The sequence below is a fragment of the Thunnus albacares genome, chromosome 6 (genome assembly GCF_914725855.1).
Source record: "Thunnus albacares chromosome 6, fThuAlb1.1, whole genome shotgun sequence".
NCBI classification, from domain to species: Eukaryota; Metazoa; Chordata; class Actinopteri; order Scombriformes; family Scombridae; genus Thunnus; species Thunnus albacares.
The window spans coordinates 32787389-32802027 of record NC_058111.1 but is presented as its reverse complement, the minus strand read 5'-3'; the positions used below and the strand labels follow the sequence as shown (position 1 = coordinate 32802027).

The 14639-nt window shown below is 41.1% G+C and overlaps 1 protein-coding gene across 9 annotated transcripts in view; it reads left to right on the top strand.

Annotated features, from left to right (window-relative positions):
• Nucleotides 1-12952, top strand: part of usp32 (ubiquitin specific peptidase 32) — a 66410-nt gene extending 53458 nt beyond the window's left edge. For all 9 annotated transcript variants that reach the window (XM_044353404.1, XM_044353399.1, XM_044353402.1 and 6 more), the window contains exons 23-34: nucleotides 307-481; nucleotides 581-732; nucleotides 1723-1834; nucleotides 1930-2129; nucleotides 2303-2487; nucleotides 3097-3183; nucleotides 3556-3676; nucleotides 5610-5801; nucleotides 5935-6160; nucleotides 6383-6822; nucleotides 7212-7304; nucleotides 8835-12952. In XM_044353404.1, the coding sequence (XP_044209339.1) occupies nucleotides 307-481; nucleotides 581-732; nucleotides 1723-1834; nucleotides 1930-2129; nucleotides 2303-2487; nucleotides 3097-3183; nucleotides 3556-3676; nucleotides 5610-5801; nucleotides 5935-6160; nucleotides 6383-6822; nucleotides 7212-7304; nucleotides 8835-9008 (2157 nt within the window). In that variant the 3' untranslated portion in view covers nucleotides 9009-12952. The remainder of the gene's footprint in view (nucleotides 1-306; nucleotides 482-580; nucleotides 733-1722; nucleotides 1835-1929; nucleotides 2130-2302; nucleotides 2488-3096; nucleotides 3184-3555; nucleotides 3677-5609; nucleotides 5802-5934; nucleotides 6161-6382; nucleotides 6823-7211; nucleotides 7305-8834) is intronic.
• Nucleotides 12953-14639: the final 1687 nt, after the last annotated feature.

Genomic DNA, 14639 nt, shown 5'->3' with positions numbered 1-14639 from the left:
AAATACAAAAATGAGCCTTCCCCTTCTTGGAGAGATGAGAGTTCAGGAAATTAGCTGTCACATCCTGTGGTGTCCATTCTGAAAGTCAGAGCCTGAGGAGAAGAGAAAGCATTCAATAGCAGTCAGTTCATCAGCCAAGCACTCCTTTAAATTGGTAATGTGGCCGTATTGGTGTTCTGTTTGTTCTCTGTTTGTCCTGAGGGTAGGGATTTGCAGGATTAGCGGTGGGTGATCTCACCACTCTGTCTCTGTGTGTGTGTGTGTGTGTGTGTGTGTGTGTGTGTGTGTGCACTTCTCCACTTAAAGGCGTGGGAGAACCACCTGCGTAGGAACCGCTCCATTGTGGTGGATCTGTTCCACGGTCAGCTCAAGTCCCAGGTGAAGTGCAAGACCTGCGGCCACATCAGCGCTCGCTTTGACCCCTTCAACTTCCTGTCTCTGCCTCTACCCATGGACAGCTCCATGCACCTGGAGATCACTGGTGAGGAAGCTGCAGGACTGGAACAAAGACTCTGAAATTAAAATCGTTTTTTTTAAATAATATGACATGACTTGACTTGTGTGTGTTGTGTGTTTCCAGTCATTAAACTGGATGGTTCAACACCGGTGCGCTACGGCCTGAGGTTAAATATGGATGAGAAGTACACAGGGCTGAAGAAACAGCTGAGTGAACTGTGCAGCCTGAAGCCCGAGCAGATCCTCCTGGCTGAGGTCCATACCTCCAACATCAAGGTACTGAGACTCTGCAGACCACACTGCAGGCCTCATTGCACAGAAAGTGTAGCCAGTAACAAAACAAAATTTTTTCTCACTTACCCTCAGTATGACGAGGACAGTGTTTATAAATGGAATTGCATTTTCCGTTGTCATTTGTGCTTACTAGACTTGACACTGCAAACAATGCATGTAATACTGATTATTTTGACATTTTTTATTGTTACATAATTCTGCTAATTATGTAAAAAGACAAAATACAAGTGAAAGACAGCTGCAGAGACAGGAAATGAAGGGAGAGATGGAGAAACATCTGGCTGGAATCGAGCCGGTGATGTTGTGATTGTGTGGTCAGAGCCTTAAACCCTGAGGCCACCACAGCACAGAATTTAACGTTCATAGTTCTTCTTATACATCAAAAAATGGACAGAGTGTGTATGGCTTTCAGTACCTGCAGGCTGGCCAGAATAAGGAACTTTGATGTCTCACTGTCAGTTTGTTTACAGGCACTTACATAACCAGGTTATTCAGAGAAACCAGGTTATGCGGGTAATTTGGGAAGGTATTTACATGCACTGTAGTAACCTGCTTTCTTTAAATCTGTATATACCTGCAGCAGGTCAATGACAAGATTTCTCACTTACCCTCGACCTTGTTTTTGAAGCGTGGCTTACTGATATAACCGTGTTAGTGATAGAGGCTGCTGATTTCTTTTGTGTGTGTGTGTGTGTAGGAGCAGAATGACAGTGCAGTAAAAGGAGAGGACAGACAGACAGAGCAGAGCTCTTCCTTACAGAGCTCCTCTCCATTTAACTAATAACAGTGAATTCTCAGTGATGGAGACTGACTTATGTAGACTTCTACAGGCTACCTTGTGTTAGTTTCAGTTGGAATTATATTTAATATGAGGATGCATCTCTTACTACTTAATGCAAGTATCTCTATTACACATGCAGTGTAATGGAGATACATGAACCACCGTCTGATTCCCAAATGCTTTATGTTTAGAACTTTCCTCAGGACAACCAGAAGGTCCGTCTGTCTGTCAACGGCTTCCTGTGCGCTTTTGAGATCCCGGTGCCAGGTTCACCAACATCACTGAGCTCGCCCACACAGACAGGTGAGCCTGGCCACTTGCACACTCTGAGTTTGGGTTCTTTTTACTATGTGTCTGAGAATCCAATTTCTCATTTCCTCTCTCCTGTCCTTCATTAGACATCACTCCAATAGCCAATGGGTCAGCTGCTAATGGACACCTGGGCAATAAGCCCGTCCTCATCCCCAACGGTGGGCCCAGCACCATGGTGCCCTGCAGCCCAGAGACGCCCCTGGCTAACGGAGTCGCCAACGGTCACATCACACCAGTGCAGGAGAGCCCCTTCATAGGGTACATCATCGCCATGCACAGGAAGATGGTGAGAACATGTCACATGCTTTATCACTGCTAAATTATTTATCATAAAATATTTTCCACTACATTATATAACCTATCACAGTTGCTTTGCTGCCTTTGATAGTTTGCTAAAAGATTTCCGTTGTTGTGTCCCAGCTCTCAATACCACTTACATGTATTTGTGTCTTCTTTCAGATGCGTACGGAGCTGTACTTTCTGTCATCTCAGAAGAACCGACCCAGTCTGTTTGGCATGCCGCTTATTGTTCCCTGCACTGTCCACACCAGTAAGAAAGACCTGTACGACGCCGTCTGGATCCAAGTGTCCCGACTTGCGAGCCCACTGCCCCCACAGGAAGCCAGCAACCACGCCCAGGACTGGTAGGCTGATGAATAATCAAATTTAAAGAACTCTTCAACATTTTTTTTGCAGAAATGGTGCTTTTGATAGAGCTAGGCTAGCAGTTTCTCTCTGGTTCCAGTCTTAGCTCAACATGTCACAATGCTGGTATCTTTGTACTGAACTTACTAAGAGGAAATTGATATGGACCATCTGACTCTGGGCCACAAACAAGTGCACTTCCCTAAAATGTCAGAGGTTACTTTTGTTACACTTGTTTATTGAACAGTTGACAGGGAGGGCAAAGTCCCATCACTTAGTGTTACATAACAGAGGAAAGACGATGAAGAATGGCCTGAGCCAATCCGTACAATCAGGATCAGGCCTGATCAGTATCAGTTATCTAAAGCCTGATCCATTTCCGCTCCTTTGCTTAATGCAATTCATTGCAGTCCACATACAGACACTGGTAAAAGTGCCCCTCTTGAATCACTCAGATTCAAACAATGACCCTGGTGTGAGCGAGTGAACAAACAAGTGGAAAAAACGGACTTTACTGACACTAAATAATGATGCCCACACTGACAGCTGGCATGAGATCAAGACCAGAACATGATGATTTTTTTTCTTCTTCTTCTTTTAACCTGCAGTGATGACAGTATGGGCTACCAGTACCCCTTCACTCTACGGGTTGTGGGTAAGGATGGCAACTCATGTGCCTGGTGTCCTTGGTACAGGTAAGACATTGAGTATTTTATATACACACACACACACACACACACGTCACAAAGTAAAGAGGACCACATCTGATGGTGATGATACATGGTCCAGATTTTGATATGAGATTATCACATTTGATGCTGAAAGTATGTACATGTATGTTATGTTAAAAAAAAAATATGATCAAAATATTAAGTCCCATGTTTGATCTATGTCATGAACAGAAACTAAGCAAAACTCTTCTTTTCATTGCAGAAAAAAATATTAGAGTCTGTGAAATTAACTTTGGAAGCAAACGACCAAAGATTAGATGCAGAGAATGTAACTGTGTAGTGTTGATAACATGAATGTGCTGCAGCTGTACCTGTGTGTGTCTTTGTGTTCTGCAGGTTCTGTAGAGGCTGTACAGTAGAGTGTACAGAGGACAGAGCCTCTGTAGGAAATGCTTATATAGCTGTGGACTGGGATCCCACCGCCCTGCACCTCCGCTACCAGACCTCCCAGGAGAGGGTGAGACACACACACACACACACACACACACACACACACACACACACACACAATTGTTTTTGTCATTTAGGCAAATATTACATTACATTATCCCTAACCCTATACTTAAATATAATCTTAACCAGAAAGCAAGTCTTAAAAGCAGAGGGATTTCTATGATAAAGTGCACAGTGTTGTTCATGTGTGTGTTACTATGTGTGTGCCATGTCTTTTCTTCTCTACTGATAAGTATCAGCCAAAAAATGACATTTTGCTTTGACATTACAATGAGGGAAAGAACAACTGTGAAATCTCTTGATAGTATGCCCCCTGTGTTGTACTGTACTGACAATTTTAAACAAACAAAATAACCTCTTGGAAAGTGTTGTCATCCTTTAATTGATGACATAATCTTGGTCGATATGTAAGAAGTGAGAGTGAGCCATCAGCTGCGAGTCCTGCTAAGTGATAGTTCATCAGAGTCACAGTCCTGCTGCCCCACTGCCCTGTGCTCTACTGACATTAAGTTCTTTTCCCATTCAGCCCACACTTTCATCCTTATCACTTTATCACTACGGTTGACTCGGCCCTTGTATTATTGTGTAAGTTTTGACAGAATAACTTGGGTACATAAGCAAATGTGCTGCATAGAGACGGCTGTAGTTCTGGGTTTGACCACACAGGGTCAGCAGTGAGTTGATTAATGCTCAATTTGATCAGCAACAAACTAAGATCTAATAAAAGATACATTGTCTTTATTTGTAAGGTTAATGTACATTATTCAACATTGTGATTAAGCTGTGATCAAGCTATGATGTCATTTCAGCTGGTTTGTCATTGTGGTAGTAATAACACTGATAATAATAATAATAATAATAATAATAATAATAATAACAATAATAATAATAATAATAACAATGGTAATGATAATATTAACAGTAATAATAATAGAACTTTATTTATGTAGCACTTTTCAAAAACAAGTTACAAAGTGCTTTACAAAGACATAAAAACACGAGAAATTACCAGATAAATAAAAGTAGAATTGATACAATAACAATAAAAATACAGTAAAAACAAGTAAAGTAAAAACAGAAGAATAAATGATTCAAGACAAAGCAAGTCTGAAAAAGTGTGTTTTTAGGAGAGATTTCAAAGAAAAAAGTGAGTTAGCCTGCCTGATCTCCCCTGGCAGAGTCATGGGGCCCTGACTCCAAAGGCTCCGTCTCTGGTTTTTAGCCCCAAACATGCTTTAAAAGTAATCATTAAAATTTTAAAATCAATTCTAAAACATACAGGTAACCAGAGTAGAGATGCTAAAATAGGCGCAACAGGATAGAGGACGTAAATGAGAGAAGTGCTCGCTGGAAGGGTCTGGACCTTTGATAATGGCTTCTGATTCATCTGAGTTTTAATTGAAGAAAGTTTTGAGAGAGCCGGTTTTAAACATCTGTAAGCCAGGATTGTATTTTGACCAGTTGTGTTGTGTCACTGGAGTCAAACAAGAAAAAGATCAGCCACATAATAAAGATACATAGTGTATGTTGCTGTAGATATTTCCTGCTTTATTTTTCACCTGCATTACTTGTAAAAAATGCTGCTTCAACTGCATTTTGTGATGAAGAAAACGGGTAAGTTAGCAGAACAATACTGCATAAAAATAGTACTGATGTGCAACTTTCAGATACTTACATGTACAGTAGCAGAAACTCAACAGCACGGCCACTGATTGTGAAAACTGCAAAAAATTGACAGACTTTCCATACATAGTTAAAAGGTGATCTCCTCTCAAAAGTCGTACTCACTCAAATGACTTTTCTTTACCTAAAAAGACATCAGGTAGCACTTTTTCCTAATGTCTGCTCTCCATCTAGTTGTCACTTTGATAAAGTGCAGAGTAGTGTGAATGAATCCTCACCTCTGCAGTATGATCACCATCCTGGTCTCCCTGCAGATCGTAGAGGAGCACTGTAGTGTGGAGCAGTCCCGCCGGGCACAGGCTGAGCCCATCAGTCTGGACAGCTGTCTGAAGGCCTTCACCAGCGAGGAGGAGCTGGGCGAAGACGAGCTCTACTACTGCTCCAAGTGCAAGACCCACCGGCTGGCCACCAAGAAGCTGGACCTCTGGAGGCTGCCGCCCATACTGGTCAGTAACAGTCGGCTTTGTGTTTCAGGGGTCTTTGTGTTTGTAGCAGCATTCAATGTATTTGAAACCTGATACTCTATTAACTCATGCTACAGACTAGCTTGTCATGTGTGATATGGGTTCCTCTCTTCAGATTGTCCACCTAAAGCGCTTCCAGTTTGTGAACGGTCGCTGGATCAAGTCCCAGAAGATTGTCAAGTTTCCGCGGGAGAATTTTGACCCCAGCGCCTTCCTGGCTCCCAGAGACCTGGAGCAGCACTGCCTTCACTCCCGCAGCGAGAGTGAGGATCTGCTGAGGATCGGAGAAGACAACCTGTCCTCCATCTCTGCCCCCGCTGGCTTCTGCAACCTCCCCAAAGGTACCACATGATGATTTAAGACTGATGCTTAGTTATTGCAAGCCACTTACTTACAAGTCACGTACTTTTAAAGGGACCTTTGCATTTTCTCATTTTGTTTGTCCATTATGTATTTGAGAATGTTGAAGAGCATGACAGCATGTAAAATGAGTGGAAATAATCAGAGCAGCTCTTGGCCTAGCTGCAAAGGAAGTGTTTTTAACCCATTTGTTTTCCCAACAGCTTCTCCCGCCTCAAGCAGGAAGTCGGCACCTTCTCTGAGCCGGACCAGCAGCCCTTCTGGCAGCCCCAAGACCAGCAGTGGAGGCCGCAGGCCAGGTCGGCTACGCCTCCCCCAGCTGGGCAGCAGACACCGCCTCTCCAACAGCAAGGAGAACTTGGAGGGAGTTGCTAACGCTGAGGCTGAGCCACGGGACGGCACAGCACAGGCAGACACTGAGGGTAGCGCGGCATCGGGCCTCTCTGGGTCAGGAGAGGCGCTTGAATCATTGTGCAGTTCCGAGGCGTGCAGCAGCCACTGTGACGTGGTCCTGATGAACGGTGACAGCAACGGGCTGAGCTCAGACTGCAGCACAGAGAGCAGCATGGACCCTGACAACTCACTGCTGCAGCACAGAGACAACATGTGTCTGGACGCCATCTACAACCTCTATGCAATATCAGTAAGTACTCAACGAGCTTTTACACCCAGTTATTTTCTTGTAGTATTGTACTACCATAAGTACTGTAGTACTGTGTATGGAAGCTTTGATAGCTAACAATATACATATTTATATTTCATGTTGATTTTTGCGTCTATAATGATGTGGCTTGACATCACAATAAAAGAAATGAATAACACCTTTTCTACCAAATACACAGATACTATAAAACAGCAACATTTAGAATTAGTTTTCATGAATTCGTTCTGGCAACAGGACTAGTGTCACCTGCACTAGAACCAAAATGTAACATCAAACAAACATTCACTCCTACTGCAGACATTTACAGAAAAATGTGGATCCTCTTGAATTTTCTCCTGGTCTGAAGCCCTTTTTTTTAATCTCCTCAGTGCCATTCAGGAATCATGGGAGGAGGCCACTATGTGACATATGCCAAAAACCCCAATGAGAAATGGTACTGTTACAATGACAGCAGCTGTAAGGTAAGACTGTTCTCCAGGCTTAATGACATATCTATTATATCACATCCATATACAGCCATGGAATCTGACATGTTTCTTTCTTTTACCAAGTTGAATGGCAGTGGTTGTTATTAGGGTTTTGTTGGCACTCATGAAATCTCTACAAATTTTAATCTTTAATATTTTTGGCAAAAAAGGGTGATAGAGAAATTACATTACATTACATTGCTTTATGCACAGTGATTGATAAAGATTGCAGTTTGATCTTAGAGGATAATGCTGCCATTAATCTAAGGCTGGGCAGTTCATCGAAAAGTAACTGAAAATACATCACAACTGTCTAACCGACGTAATTTCCTTCATACACATAAACCAATTTACCCCTTTAAAGTTCCATCTGTAGTTCAAAGTGATACAATTAACCGTACGTGTCCAGTGCAGGCTAAACCACTCAGAAATGCAACTGGAAGTAGGTTCAGATTAGAATAAGCTGGTACAGAAAAAAAGAAATGTTTTGTTGGTCATATGGGCACACTTTGGCTTCAGCCAACATGATACAGGACAAAACTAAACTAAACAGAAATAAGTCTGAAAACAGCTCAGCTTCATTGTGAGCGTTCAGTTGGGAGTGTGTGAGGCGAGAGAGAGAGAGACGGCAAATGTGCTCGACCTCAGAACAGAGTCAGGTTAGCAGTTAGCACTGTGGTGAATGTTCAGTATGAGCTCCAGTTTGTGAGAAAATAAATGCTACAGCTCTTCATTAACCAAACAAAGTTCACCAGCTCCCCCGTGTTTCCTGAGTACATTCAGGGGGGCTGCAGCTTGTTTCAGATGCAGCTGTCCGTTACACAAGCATTTGTTTAAATGTCATCACTCTGTACTTTTAAACATCCAACTAATGGGATGATGAGATAACAGAAAATAAAAATTCTAATCATTCATTCTATTTATAACATTATTTTGATATTTGTAAGATATTAACAACCAACAATTTCTCACTTTGCTACCTTGTGTCTGGCATTCAGCCCACTGGTTACTACTGAAGGTGTGAATCTTTAAAAACAGCTGACAAATATAAAGTTGAGTTTTTAAAAAGGCTCATTAATTTCCTGTAATTTTTTTGGAAACATTCATCAGACGGGAGTAAATAATGTAGTGGCTGGGTGCTACAGTATTTCAGCTGCTAATGAATATATATTTGGTTAAGAGTGTTTCCTGCAGTAGGACGGTGTGTGTGTGTGGGATTGGGTCAAAATAAACTGTGTGTTCATGATAATGAAGGAACATGTTACTCAGTGCAACAGTGTGACTCACTGTGTTTAATAGTTTGTAGCTCTATGGCACAGAGGAATAAGATACATCAGGCTTTAATACACACAAAATACTTGATAGTAGGTCAGGTCATTGTTGCTTTTAATGGGATTTGTTGACAATAGATGAAGTATAGAACATCACCAGCCTTGTCCCTTAAATCAGCTTTTAATGTTCTACAAAATTGTCTCAAATATTATGAAATGTTAATCAAAGAACCACTTTGTTTTGAATTTAAAGGAAGTGCACTCTGAAGAGATCGACACCGACTCGGCCTACATCCTCTTCTATGAGCAGCAGGGAGTCGACTACTCCCAGTTCCTGCCAAAGATCGATGGCAAAAAGATGGCCGACACCAGTAGCATGGATGAAGACTTTGAGTCCGACTACAAGAAATACTGTGTCCTCCAGTGACCTGCACCTCGTCTTCCATCAGCCAGCACTACACCCGCTCTCCTGCTCCCGAAGCACCAGACGCTCTGATCATTCTGAAGAATTATCACAAACTGCTAACGACTAGAGTCCAGACTGTGCTCTCTTGTCTTTAGGGATGCGTCGCAGCACTTTCTACACTTTAAACATTTAAAACATTTAAACATGGATTTAGTGCAAATGTTTGCCAAGACAACAATGAAGCCCCAGTGAAAGCACTAAACTGGTGCACTTTGCTGAGCCCAACAAAACAAACCCCACTCCACCCCCTCCTGTGAACAACCCCCCCTCCCCCCCGCCATCACATACATGTAACATATACTTGCATACTCACGCATCTCTGAATGTATGCCAGTATGGCCAAGTCATGAAGTGATGTTGCTTTGTTATTATGCATTTATCACTTGTGATGTCAGAATGAAACTTTTACACCTGGAGTTAAAGTGAGATCTGAGCCTGAAGAAGGAAAAACACACAAAAAAAATTCGACCACAGACTTAATTCCAGGTGTAAATATGAGGCCAGTGATTCGATACAGATTGAGTTTTAAATGCAAGTGTAAACACGGCCCATGAGTTAAAGAACCTGTGCGTTGGTGTCACATCTGATGCCACAGGTCAACATAATGTTGAAACGTGGTATCTAGTCTGTCGGATACTGTGACAAGCTTTTTAGAAATGGTTCTCCAAAGGTTTTATTAGCGATAGTGTCACTAGGGAAAAACATAAATCATACGCTACCTCATCGATTCCTGCAATCTGTCGGCCAAAAGTACCCTAAAAATCTGTGACAGTATTAATAATAATAATAATTAAATGCTTCCTTCCAGTGTAGGAGACATGGTACACACATTTCAGGAAAGCCCCCCAAAAAATCTCTCTAATCTCTCGAGGACACTCAAAGGTCCTGATGTCCACATGAAATTAGGCATTTTTTTTTGCCAAAACTGTGCTCCATCCCTCAGCTGCCAAATATCAGAGAGATTTGTGCAATGTTGACCTGTGTGTACCCGCAACTAAACACAAGCTTTGAGTATGAATCTTGATTTCAAAAGAGAGATGCTTAAAGAATAATATACAGTATATGTTTAATACTTCTTTTTTTTTTTTTGATTCTGCAAATGCATTGTTTTATAAAAGATTTGTTTTATTGTCAGGATTTTTTTTTTTTTTTCATAAGGCAGACCTCCAGATCTTTAGTCATATTGTAAGAAAATGAAGCCGCTTCAGGTCTTCATGAGTGAATATTTAACTTAAAGCCCAGAAGCATCGAGCTTATCTTCACAGCGATGTTGCAACACGCACCTTTTACCTGCTGCAGTTCTCTTCAGCTGTTGAACTGATGTTCATATCCTCCCCAGCAAGAAAGCAGAAAATGTTTCGGGGGAACTCTTAAATGTAGTCAAAAAAAGAGAAGATTTTTACCTGTCATTTTAACATGTCATTTAGATGCCACTCGTAAAACATCTCCACATTGCCATAAATAGATGTGCACCTCAAGGTGTCTCCATAGAAACATGACTTTAAGAATGACGTCCTGCTGAATATCTGTGGAAACTTTGGTAACACTTAATTTTACGGGTCTCACGGCGGGGTCACCAACTGCCCTGGAGCCCCTCGCTTTCAGGGGGCTGATGTTCACTGTATGGTTCTTTGTCATTTGAATAATACAAATAAAAATGGTACAAATCTGTACCATTCATAAAATGAAATAATGAGACCCTAAAAGAATATTTTTAACACTAGCCTCTCTGATTAAACGATCTGGTTCAGGGTGTGGTCAAAAGTGTGCTCTGTTGCACCTGTAACCTCACCCATCAGTGATGTCACAGTGTGTTGACACCAGTGGAGCTCATCTAAAATAAGATTTTCAGTTGTTAAGTTGCTCTTTAAGTCAGCTCCTGTATTTTTTTACCAAAACCTGAGGCCATGACATGTTGAGGAAGCATGTGTCAAAATCTAGTTTTAATATCTTTAATATGTCACTTGATAGTTTGGTTATTTGATGCATATTCTTAAGTAAATTATTCATCAATTGAAGACAAATGAGAATATAATGAAGCTGCCATGTGTTGCTTGCCTTGAGCACTGTACTTAAATAGTACTTTAAGGCAAGAAGGTACACAAACAATGCACAAAGATTGGAAAGAAGTGGGGGGGGATCTGTAAGGGCCTACAGCTCATTGTTGCCACGGGGAACTCTTATTGGAATACTGAAAACTGAAAATCCAGCTCTGATGGTTCCCATAGTTTCCTATAATTGGTAAAAAGTAACAAATATGTAACCATAGATAGTCCCTGGAAAGGAGTATGCAGGTTGGTACTAATTATAGGGAAAATGGAGATGGTGTTAAAATTGCACACCTGCAATTTATGGAATTTGGCTAAAAGGCAAATATTTGAAAATAATTGGAAAGTATAGCAAATTAATAATGAATGAACATCTACTTTGGTTTAAATACAGCAGTTCTTTTGGAAACAACTGTTTATAACCTGAACTTAACTCTAGAGACTGTTTCAAAACTTTGTCTGTTTTACCTTGAATTAGTGCCTCTTTCCAGGGAACTTCTTTGAAAGTTGTTGTGAATTCAGGGACCCTTAAAGTAAAGTGTTTCCGAAGCTGCAGTCCCCATGAACAGACCCGCTGATATCAGATGGTTGAAGTTTACTCTTTATGTTTTTGAAAGTAACCAAAGCCTGTGGAATCCTGTTGAGAGCTTCAGTATGTGTCTGGACTGTTTTCAGATCTGTAAAAGCTTCACTTCACTGGATCCGACGTTAAGATCACGGAAAATCAAAATTCCACATTGCTCGTTCCTCCTTTTTTATCTGAAGGTTTGGCTACTTGACGTGGCTGTTGCGGTTAGTTTGAAACGTGTGGAGTCGAGCGGCAGAGCTTCGTGTCTGGTGTGTAGCAGCGTGTGTGGAGCTCAGTCTAATCACTGTGAACACACAGCAGACTTTGTCTTCTACAGGAGATGAATCTCTGTGTTCACCCCTTTCTTTTAGCTGCTGTATTTATGAGGAGAAGGCAGTCTTTGTGGATGTATTTGGAGAAATATCTGTCACTGAAAGAAACTTTATTTTCCTTTGCAAAGAGTACGTTTGTTGAACAAATGGAAATGTACAGTTGAGTGCTATTTATGTTTGCCTGCTCCACTCTTCTTTTTTTCTCCCTCCACCCTCCTGCCTTTCCACAGAGCTGTAGACGATGTCCGGTTTGTCTCCGTGCTTGAAATGTCATCATATGGCTCAAAGGGAAGATTTTACTAAGGATTTGTCTCTTTAGAACCCAGTTTGTAATGTTTAAAGGTGCAATAGCTGTCAACCTTTTTTTTTTTTTTGGCTGTGAATGTGCCCTCTAACAACTACTTGTGTGGTGCTAAGCTTACTGCACCTGTAGCTTAAACTGTATTAGAAAAAAATACAAATTAATGTTGGGGTTAATTTCAGCACAATATTCTTAAACCAGGCACAACAATTTTTCTGCCCATCTGAAATTGGGCAAACACTGATCCTGTGAACCACAGGGCGTAAACCCTGCCCCTCTCTCAAAACCCCGACCCTGACCACAAACACCCACAAAAAAAGACTAGTCCGAGTGTCGCAGGCGGTGCAATCTACTACTGAGCTGTCTGTCAGTGTCTGTAGCCTCTTTTTATTTAAGTTCATTTCTGTCAGATCTGAACCAGATTAATTTAAAGAACTTTTTTTTTTTGTAAAGGTGTTTGTTGAAAGAAAGTGACATTGCACTGACATGAAAACATGTACATAAAAAAATGTTTTGTAAATAAGCCAATGAAAACTATGTATTTGAATATGAACTGTACAAAATACTGTACTTGTAGTTGTATATGGAGTGATACCTGTTGATCTGTAACAAATACCCAAGCAACAAATTAAATTCTGCAGAGGAAAAAAAGACGACACCAGGCTGAAATGTGTTGTTATTTGTGTCCTGAGGAATGCAGCGGGTCAAAGATTCCACTTGTCCAACACATGGACCTTCAAGTTAGTTCAGGTAGAGCACTGAAGTCACACTTGCTTCAGCTGCTTGGCTACCAGCTGATTAGTAATGTCCAATCATATTCATGCAGGTGTACAACAATGCCACAACCACAATGTTGGACTTGCTTTCACTGTAGAACATTATTAAACTATAATTTTCAGTAATGTGATTATTTATTACACAACACTTGACACAGGTGAAGCTGAAGGCAACTACACTTCAGATCTTCCTAAATTCTGATGAACTCATTCCTGCAGTTGTATGTTATAATCTGACACTTCTTGCAATGACTCTGCTGACGCTGTCATGTCAGTGCTGTATACTGTCGCAGCTCCCTCCACCACCTAAAACCTGTTATGTGTTATATTTTTGGTATTTTGGATTCATGTATGTTATAAGGAGGGATTGATTCCTCCAGCAGAACCCTTACTGCTTGTGTTCTTCTGTATCAGAGCTCTTCCCACCTGACTGACTGTGGCTCAGGAGGTAGAGCGCCACTAATCGGAAGGTCAGCGGTTCGATTCCCAGCTCCTCCAGTCCGCATGTCAATGTGTCCTTGTGCAAGATACTTAACGTGTGTGAATGATTAGAGTTCCTCTGATGGGCAGGTTGGGACCTTGCATGGTAGCACCTGTGCCCATTCAGTCTATGAATGGGCGAAAGTGATTCATAGTGTAAAAGCGCTTTGAGTGATCGGACGCTATACAAGTACAGTCCATTTACTATTTTAATCTGTATAAGTGCTATGAAAGGTTAAATCATTTAAGTGTCTCTGACTGATATTGTCTCTGACCAAATACCCACAAAACTAATCACATTCCCATCAGCCACAGCTGTATTTTCTGTTCTAGTGCTAATTAGCTAATGCTAACACACTAAACTGAGTTGGGGACCATGGTAAACATGAAACCAAAATATCATACACATCATGTCAGCATGCTCACGTTCCTTGTTGCAGAGTAAGATGTACTGTTGCTGCAGTGAGCCTGTGTGCAGATAAGAGAGGAAACCACATGCAGGGTCTCTGCAGCAACTTCCCCAAAGCAAACTCTGCTTCTGAAATAGATATTTATTTCTATCTTCACACCATGTGAAGGAGTTCGACCTCTTCCCCCTTCATCTTATCCTGACTGACATACTGCCATGTTTTAGTTCCTCAAGCCACAGATGCAGGGCCATAGAGACTGACTGGTAGTCATACCAGTCAAACTGTTGGTTTAGGAATTTGGATGATAGCTGTTTTCTGTTGGTGGATTCTGTAGTTAGCTCTGGTTTAAAGAGCGACCTAGCACTAAATCAACTTCTTTTTTGTAGTTAGTAATTTAATTGTATGGTCACTTTTTATATCAATTGATTCTACGGTGTAAGGTTTAGCCAATCAGCTGCTCCGATAGAGTCTAAACTGCAAAAACAATCAGCTGTACCTTAAATTTAAATTTTGTTATTGAGCAAAAGGAACAAAATGTATTTACTTAAGTACATTTTTGAGGTACTTTTACTTTTTAGACTTGATACAGTGCTCTCCACTACAATTATTAGTTATTAGTTGGTTTTCTCATTAAAAATTTAAAAACCTATGATGAACATGTAAATAAGATGCATTGT